This window comes from Agrilus planipennis, unplaced genomic scaffold (assembly GCF_000699045.2).
Source record: "Agrilus planipennis isolate EAB-ADULT unplaced genomic scaffold, Apla_2.0 scaffold16, whole genome shotgun sequence".
NCBI classification, from domain to species: domain Eukaryota; kingdom Metazoa; phylum Arthropoda; class Insecta; order Coleoptera; family Buprestidae; genus Agrilus; species Agrilus planipennis.
The window spans coordinates 2,209,432-2,219,097 of NW_020438946.1; the positions used below are offsets into that span (position 1 = coordinate 2,209,432).

The 9,666-nt window shown below is 29.4% G+C and overlaps 3 protein-coding genes across 3 annotated transcripts in view; 1 reads left to right on the forward strand and 2 right to left on the reverse strand.

The window, feature by feature from the left end:
* Window positions 1-37: 37 nt before the first annotated feature.
* Window positions 38-2,398, reverse strand: LOC112904535 (cleavage and polyadenylation specificity factor subunit 5-like; the record flags this gene model as incomplete). Its single annotated transcript, XM_025974737.1, has 3 exons — window positions 38-487; window positions 610-724; window positions 2,116-2,398. Coding segments are annotated over 3 exons (420 nt in total), but the record flags the coding sequence as incomplete, so codon positions are not given.
* A 1,545-nt stretch (window positions 2,399-3,943) lies between these two features.
* On the forward strand, window positions 3,944-7,129 carry LOC108741761 (exocyst complex component 3). Its single transcript, XM_018476668.2, has 9 exons — window positions 3,944-4,160; window positions 4,220-4,469; window positions 4,524-4,719; window positions 4,841-5,377; window positions 5,434-5,616; window positions 5,692-5,867; window positions 5,923-6,040; window positions 6,118-6,267; window positions 6,426-7,129. Exons 1-9 carry the CDS (start codon window positions 4,151-4,153, stop codon window positions 7,050-7,052), a joined length of 2,247 nt encoding a protein of 748 aa, XP_018332170.1. The 5' UTR covers window positions 3,944-4,150; the 3' UTR covers window positions 7,053-7,129.
* Window positions 7,130-7,137: 8 nt separating this feature from the next.
* LOC108741762 (cleavage and polyadenylation specificity factor subunit 5) overlaps window positions 7,138-9,666 on the reverse strand; it is a 4,386-nt gene continuing 1,857 nt past the window's right edge. Inside the window, exons 3-5 of the mRNA XM_025974684.1 lie at window positions 9,216-9,381; window positions 7,710-7,824; window positions 7,138-7,587 (exon numbers count right to left, since the gene is read on the reverse strand). Of these exons, the coding sequence (XP_025830469.1) occupies window positions 7,566-7,587; window positions 7,710-7,824; window positions 9,216-9,381 (303 nt within the window). The 3' untranslated portion in view covers window positions 7,138-7,565. The remainder of the gene's footprint in view (window positions 7,588-7,709; window positions 7,825-9,215; window positions 9,382-9,666) is intronic.

Genomic DNA, 9,666 nt, shown 5'->3' on the forward strand with positions numbered 1-9,666 from the left:
TTAATATTTATTATTTAAATGTCACAATGAAAACATATTTTAAATACAGTAATGTGTATTTTTTTTGTATTATAAAAGTAACATATAAATGTCACGAAATTCAAAGTGCAATAATTAACAAAACGCACCCTGTAGTTTATTCCGCTGTTTTGAACGATAAAAAAAATGTCGAAAAACTGAACTGATTCTTAATACTAATTACAATAAATATATTAGAAACTACTCACTTTTAATCTTAACGCTACTTTATTATCATTACTTTCTTTTTTTAATCAGAATCAGAGCCTAGCAATTACTTGGTTTATCCGGAAAAATACGTAATTAGATCTTTTTTATTATATACACATCAAACTAACTCTAAAATAAAGTCTCAATAATTGTCAGCGATCATTCACTTTTAAAATACCTTGAAATCAATTGATATATCTTCTTTTCTTTCGACTTTCCTCCAAAGATTCATTTTTTTCACATGTAGATGAATTGAAACCTAAAATGATCATTAAATTCAAAAACCAATATATGTAGACAAGTTACACAAAATACATAACATTTTCATGTCACCACAAATATATTTCTTATTAGTAAAAATAATTAAAGAAATAAATTTACCTGCATAAGGCTTGAGGAAGCGAAGAAATTATAGGTCCATATCCTTGAGAATTGTCATACAATTCAAACACTGGTGCTGCTACTAACTTGTAGTTTTTAGGAACAGCAAATAAAGCTGCAAAATATTTAAAATCAGAAACGAATAACATTTTTTTTTCTAAAATGATGAATTCAAACATTGAATACAAGAATCAACAAAACTAACAAAAAAGGAAAGAATTCAACAGTATTTTTATAAAAAGGAAAATACATTTAACATGAAATATAATATTCTATCACTTTCATCTATTAAAGAAACATAATTTGTAGTATGTAATTACCTTTTTAAGCGAATGCTTCTAATATTTAATTTCCTTTTATAAAAAATGTACACTAGGAATACATTAATCATATTTCTTTATGATCATCTTAATTAATGAAATAATCTTAAAACGATGCATAAACATTAACTTTTTTGTTTTTTCTTTTTTAATTTTTCACATTAATGAATACAAAAACGATGAAACATTTTGAACACGATTTTTTTTAACTATAACGCTTATTCCAAAAGATTGACATGAATTTGTTTACAAAGTCTGAGACTTGTTATTGCTTTTCGGTCACTAACAGAAAAAACTTCATTTATTTATTGTACGACAGAAGCACAAATATATAAAGAAATGAAAAATCGAATATACAAATTTATACAAAAACAAAAAATTAGAATTCTAAATATAAATAAGTGGTTAAAATAACAAGGATGCTTGAAATTAACTGTCTTATCAAAAAAATTAATAATACAGATCATAAATAAATAATAAAACAAATTCCTCGTATTCCACCACTTAAATATGTTAAAGAAAAAGGAATCCTTCGATATTATAATTAACTGGCGCACAATTAGTAACACTAAACGAAACAATTTGCCTTTAAATCGTCACTTACAGATTGATGCTAAAATCATACAATTCATCTCTAGTTTAGGCAATAAATTAATAGAAAATGGAATACTAATATATTTAAAAGCATCTACATAAATGACAACTAGGTCTGTTGATTAAGGCGCATTACTCAAAAACTACTATAAATTTTGGTCAATTTTTTTTAGTTTTACTCCAACGAAAATTATATCATGATAATACTATTTTAATATCAAGTTATCGAACTTTTTAAACACGCAGGCGACAATGACGACCTATACGTATTATCCTGCCACTGAGAAGAGACAACCGACGCGAATAGCATGTGGGAAATATTTCTGCTCCTGCCTCTCCGTAAAGTGAGCAACAGGTGGCGACCTGATGGTGTACAGCTCAATCATGTCTCGACGGACGAAGTCGCGGAAATCAGATACTTTAATGTATATGTAAGTGATTAGTTCTTCTAAAATCAATTAGTATTACTCATCATTTCCCATTTTTTGGTAGAGGATTCGTTTTCCTTTAACTTTTTCATTGTGTTATTTGAAGTAAGTATGGTACAGTCTTCTTTCTAAAAAGGTATAGTTATAAATAGTTTTTACAATACCCTTCTCTTGAAGTTGTACTAAAAAGAGACGTTTATGTTCCTTGGGCTTAGTAATATGCGATGGAATGTAGGGATACTGAGGCGGTTCAAAGTTGGGTCTCCACCAGTTGCCTATGATGTCTTCGATAAGCCACTCTTGTTTGACACCGTCTTGTCTTCCCAACGTCTGTAAAAACTTGCCAAATAGACCAAAAATCCGTCCAGTCAAGCTTGTAGCAAACAAAATTAAGAAGGCGACTCGGGTTAATACTTTATTACAAATACATCGACACCTCGTTTTTCTTTTTTTTTATGAAAATAGACAAAAAGCCTTTCTAGTTTTAAAATGTAGATAAAAATTTAGAAGTAAGGTAACATAAACAAATATCATTCATAAAAACAGCACGTTACAAAACCAATTACATTTTTATGCGGCGTTCGATATAAAACCTTTGTGATTTTTCAATTAACTTATATAAAATAATATTCTTTTGTTACAATGTTTAACAAAATAAATATTGTCTTGAATTATGTTAATATAAGCTCAAAATTTATTCGCACACGCAAAAAATATACTGCAGGGAATTCAGACGCAAATTAGGTGATATAAATTTTATGAAAATAGTTTTAAAGATCTGATTTAACAAGAAAATTAAAAACGCGAAGACTTAATAATGCTCTCGAATTGTACTCATAATTTTCCTATAAACGCAAAATTTGGCGTAAAATACATTACAAATCACTGTCTAACAATGCGACATACCTACTTTCAATTTTTTCTTTCTTGTACATTATCGTAAGGGTGTCGATAACACATAATATAATAACATATTTAAACAATTTACCAACAGTAAATTAATTTAAATATACATAATTGGTTAAATTATGCTTTTTTGGTCATCAGACTAATCCTATTCTAGGTTTCCTTCTACTTCATTTTAATGAAAAAAAAGAATATACAAATACACAATGTGTCCTGAATGTATTCCAGGAAAATTATACCATTCGACATGCTTACATTTTGTTTTTCGATTTTATACATAATTAACAGCTTAATCAAGAAGCGCCTTCTATATTTATAGCAACAATTTGCATGGTTCGGTTTGCTAGGAAAAATATGAACTAATTAGCCATTAACATTTTTAATTAATAAATTGATAATTATGCATCTTATCAAAAAACCAAAAGGATAAAACGGCACTAGAATTACTATAATTTTTCTAGAATGTATTTATAACACTGCAAAATTACTGTTTGATTATTTTCAACATTTTATCATAATATTTAATAAAATCTTTCAATATCTAAAATTGCTGACCTTACAAAAAATAAAGTATGCAATTTTAGACTTTCAAAGACAATTAAGTTCAGAAACGTNTTTAATATACTGATTACTATTGTTAACTATCCTGGGGCCCAAAGACTAATACATACAACATATATACAACAAAACATATGAAAAAGAAGGCTGCTGCAAATGCAAAGGATTTTATGTTTTGCTTATGAAGCAGCTTAAGATTTTTTTCATTTGTGGCTAATAATTTTTTTACCTCTACTAATTCCATCCTTATTGACTCTTGTTGTGTGGGATGCAACTGGTTTTTCTTTAATTGCTTCTCTAGATTTTCTACTCTACTGTAACATGCCCGAATGGCATCTTCAGCTTTCTGAATCTATTTTATTAAACAAAGAATGCATGAGATATTTAAAATAATATGCTGAATAGTAAATATACCTGCTGAATAATGGTATAATTCTCTTTTTGAAAAGGAGGCATAATAAAAACAAATAAAATACTAAATGAACTAAACTAAAACATGAATGAATACGAGGTTACAATTTACAGTTGTCAAATTTACTCTGTTTTCTTTAAAGGTTATAGTAAGTTTAGATTATGTTTAGAATAATATAATTAATTTAACAGTTAATGATTATAGTGAGTGAAGGATTTATTTATTACTTTTTCTGAGAATAATACGATTCTAATTTCTTTTCTATTACTGATTGTCGCAATTGTTTGTGTATTTTCTAGTAAAAGTAAATTTAGGAAGAAAAAATGGCAGAAGGTAAAGTTGCATTATATTTATTTTCTGAATAAAATAGTTTCAGATCTTCCATGTTTTAGTTAAGTCGAAATGTAACATACGACAACTTGAAGCAGAAGCTAAAATATCTGCTGTAAATCATGTAACAAATATGTTACAACGTCCTGGACAGTTAGAGAAGATTGAACAATACAAGAGAGGATTAATTCGTAAAAAAGGATCGAATGAGGCTCTACTGAAGTCAGCAATGCAAAGTCATCTGGATGGAGTAAGAGTTGGTCAAAATCAACTTCAAGCTTGTTTAGAAGACGTTCGAGATATCGAAACTAAGTCTTGTTACAAATAGTACAATTGTTTTCTTTTTGATAATGTTAAGTATTTCAGTTTGAAGTCACTTGCAAGTCTCTTCAAAGATGTTCCAGATTTACGCAATAAACTCAATGAAGTGAGGGAAGAAAATATGAAGCATTCTCAGTATGTTACTGCCAGAGAAAACTTGAAACACATTTTCACTGTTCCAGAAAGTATTGAAAAAACCAAGCAATGGATAAATGAAGGAAAATTGTTGCATGCTCATCAGGTATTACTTTCCTAATTATTTGATTGCACTTGCATTCATATTCAAGAAGAAATATTAAAAAAAATAAAAGTCCAAATAAACTTTCAGAAATTTAAATTGTAATAATCATTCCCATTTTTAGTGTTTACGTGACTTAGAAAATTCAAGAGATGAATTGCTATTTGAGTTACATAAACTACCAAATCAATCACCACACGATAAGGTCATGTTGAAAGCATACTTTTCTGATGTAGAAACATTGTCAGGTGTATTGGAAAAGCAATTGAGACTTATCTTAAGTCGTACATTAAATACAGTTCGTAAAGAACCTACAGTCATAGTTACAGCATTACGTATAATTGAAAGAGAAGAGAATGTTGATGAAGAATCTCTAAAACAAGAAAAACAAAATGGATTTTTACCACCTGGCCGCCCTAAAAAATGGCGTGCCATGGCCTTTGAAGTTTTAGAAAAGTCTGTAGCAACCAGGATAGAAGGCACTCAAGTAGAAGAACGAGATGATAACAAATTGTGGTTGGTTCGTTATTTGGAATTGTTAAGACAATTGATGCTTGAAGACTTAAGGGTTGTTAAAACCCTTTGCATTCCGTGTTTTCCTCCTAGTTATGAAATTCTGGACCGATATATTAAAATGTATCACGCCTGCCTTTCTCGACATGTACTCGCTAAATTAAAAACTTAGATTATATAAATTTAATAACTTGTTTAATTTAGTTGCAGGAAGTCATACAAAATGGTTTGCAAGGTAACGAGTATGTTTCTCTGTTATCTTGGGTGTTAAACACATATAAGGGAGAAGAGCTTTTGGGTCATCCTGATTTGAAAGAGTCTACGGAAAATGTGGGTACCCTATTACCAAAAACCGTTTTAGATGATCTTCAAGGACAATATTTAACGGTAGAAATTTAATTTTATATTGGACTCTTTGAAGTTTTACTAATAATATTATTTTCTGAACCTTTTACAATGAAGAATATGAAAATGAACTATAATGAATGGATGCAAAATACTGTGACGTCGGAGAAACAAGAATGGCGTTCCAATAAGCCCCCCGAAGAACCCAGAGTTGATGGGTATCTTCGCACCGCCACCCCGATTATTATTTTCCAAATGATAGACCAAAATTTACAAGTTTCTAAAACTATAAGGCAATTTATTGTTTTTTAAACTTTTTCTTCAATAATTTGATACTTTATTTTGCAGTCAAGAATTTACAAATCAGGCTCTTTTACTAAGTTTAGAACAAATTGTAAGGTTTGCAAATGGATATAAAGAAGCTATTATAGAATTTAAGAATAAACACTTCGAAGACAGAAGTCAGGTAACTTAATTGATGGTAAAATAAGTACATAAATATATAATATTAAAGAAAATCTTCCTTTTTATGCTGTCGATTAGGTTCCATACTTTACTCATCACATGATAACAGTCTTGAACAACTGTATGCAAATTATTGAGCTCGGCGCTCAATTTGAGAAACAATATTTGAACATGAATACACCGAGACTTGTAGCAGAAGCATTTCAAAAATTAAGAGATACCATTTTGGTAAGTGTAATGCAATGAGAATGATTTCTGAACAAGCAAAATGCTTATGGTTAATAGGTGAGAAGAAAACTCATTATCTCAAACAATTACAATACGTCTTTACGCAGGCGTTTTTTCGTTTCATTTATTTAACGTAGACTACTTTCTTTTGTACATAGCAACTGAGAAACGAGTCGGGCGAGTACTTGCTGGAAGAAGTCTTTTTAGACTTGGAAAAACATTTCGAAGAACTTTTCTCGTCCCGTTGGCTTCTAGCATCGATCCCAGTGGACACAATCTGTGCCACTTTAGAAGACTACTTTCAAGACTATAATCGTCTGACAGAAGAAAATTTCGATTACGTAATAACGCAGGCACGAAAAGGCGTCACCAAACGATACTTAACAGCAATGTTATCAAGGAAAGTGTCTTTTAAGACATACGAAGAATGTTTAACGGCTGCCAAGAAAATTGCCAAGGAGGTTGAGCAATTAAACAGAGTTTTTTGCAGCAATCTTCCAAATATAGAAGAAAAAGAGAATCAATTAGACGTAATCAAAATGATGTCGGAGATTTTGAAATGTGAGGATGATATGATATCATTCGACTTACACCGAATTGTAGAAAAGTATCCAGATATAACGGAGGATCAGTTGCATAGATTGCTGAGTCTGCGTGGAGATTTGCCAAGGTCAGAACTAAAAGAAAAGGTTCTTTTTGTTACAAAGACATCAAAACCGAAAAGTCCACAACCTCCAAGTATTTTTAGGGAATTGATATTGCCTGATAGAATTTTAAATTGGTAACAGAAATATATAATTATTAAGTATGTATTAAATCAAATTAATATCCATTTAATATTTATTATTTAAATGTCACAATGAAAACATATTTTAAATACAGTAATGTGTATTTTTTTTGTATTATAAAAGTAACATATAAATGTCACGAAATTCAAAGTGCAATAATTAACAAAACGCACCCTGTAGTTTATTCCGCTGTTTTGAACGATAAAAAAAATGTCGAAAAACTGAACTGATTCTTAATACTAATTACAATAAATATATTAGAAACTACTCACTTTTAATCTTAACGCTACTTTATTATCATTACTTTCTTTTTTTAATCAGAATCAGAGCCTAGCAATTACTTGGTTTATCCGGAAAAATACGTAATTAGATCTTTTTTATTATATACACATCAAACTAACTCTAAAATAAAGTCTCAATAATTGTCAGCGATCATTCACTTTTAAAATACCTTGAAATCAATTGATATATCTTCTTTTCTTTCGACTTTCCTCCAAAGATTCATTTTTTTCACATGTAGATGAATTGAAACCTAAAATGATCATTAAATTCAAAAACCAATATATGTAGACAAGTTACACAAAATACATAACATTTTCATGTCACCACAAATATATTTCTTATTAGTAAAAATAATTAAAGAAATAAATTTACCTGCATAAGGCTTGAGGAAGCGAAGAAATTATAGGTCCATATCCTTGAGAATTGTCATACAATTCAAACACTGGTGCTGCTACTAACTTGTAGTTTTTAGGAACAGCAAATAAAGCTGCAAAATATTTAAAATCAGAAACGAATAACATTTTTTTTTCTAAAATGATGAATTCAAACATTGAATACAAGAATCAACAAAACTAACAAAAAAGGAAAGAATTCAACAGTATTTTTATAAAAAGGAAAATACATTTAACATGAAATATAATATTCTATCACTTTCATCTATTAAAGAAACATAATTTGTAGTATGTAATTACCTTTTTAAGCGAATGCTTCTAATATTTAATTTCCTTTTATAAAAAATGTACACTAGGAATACATTAATCATATTTCTTTATGATCATCTTAATTAATGAAATAATCTTAAAACGATGCATAAACATTAACTTTTTTGTTTTTTCTTTTTTAATTTTTCACATTAATGAATACAAAAACGATGAAACATTTTGAACACGATTTTTTTTAACTATAACGCTTATTCCAAAAGATTGACATGAATTTGTTTACAAAGTCTGAGACTTGTTATTGCTTTTCGGTCACTAACAGAAAAAACTTCATTTATTTATTGTACGACAGAAGCACAAATATATAAAGAAATGAAAAATCGAATATACAAATTTATACAAAAACAAAAAATTAGAATTCTAAATATAAATAAGTGGTTAAAATAACAAGGATGCTTGAAATTAACTGTCTTATCAAAAAAATTAATAATACAGATCATAAATAAATAATAAAACAAATTCCTCGTATTCCACCACTTAAATATGTTAAAGAAAAAGGAATCCTTCGATATTATAATTAACTGGCGCACAATTAGTAACACTAAACGAAACAATTTGCCTTTAAATCGTCACTTACAGATTGATGCTAAAATCATACAATTCATCTCTAGTTTAGGCAATAAATTAATAGAAAATGGAATACTAATATATTTAAAAGCATCTACATAAATGACAACTAGGTCTGTTGATTAAGGCGCATTACTCAAAAACTACTATAAATTTTGGTCAATTTTTTTTAGTTTTACTCCAACGAAAATTATATCATGATAATACTATTTTAATATCAAGTTATCGAACTTTTTAAACACGCAGGCGACAATGACGACCTATACGTATTATCCTGCCACTGAGAAGAGACAACCGACGCGAATAGCATGTGGGAAATATTTCTGCTCCTGCCTCTCCGTAAAGTGAGCAACAGGTGGCGACCTGATGGTGTACAGCTCAACCATGTCTCGACGGACGAAGTCGCGGAAATCAGATACTTTAATGTATATGTAAGTGATTAGTTCTTCTAAAATCAATTAGTATTACTCATCATTTCCCATTTTTTGGTAGAGGATTCGTTTTCCTTTAACTTTTTCATTGTGTTATTTGAAGTAAGTATGGTACAGTCTTCTTTCTAAAAAGGTATAGTTATAAATAGTTTTTACAATACCCTTCTCTTGAAGTTGTACTAAAAAGAGACGTTTATGTTCCTTGGGCTTAGTAATATGCGATGGAATGTAGGGATACTGAGGCGGTTCAAAGTTGGGTCTCCACCAGTTGCCTATGATGTCTTCGATAAGCCACTCTTGTTTGACACCGTCTTGTCTTCCCAACGTCTGTAAAAACTTGCCAAATAGACCAAAAATCCGTCCAGTCAAGCTTGTAGCAAACAAAATTAAGAAGGCGACTCGGGTTAATACTTTATTACAAATACATCGACACCTCGTTTTTCTTTTTTTTTATGAAAATAGACAAAAAGCCTTTCTAGTTTTAAAATGTAGATAAAAATTTAGAAGTAAGGTAACATAAACAAATATCATTCATAAAAACAGCACGTTACAAAACCAATTACATTTTTATGCGGCGTTCGATATAAAACCTTTGTGATTTTTCAATTAACT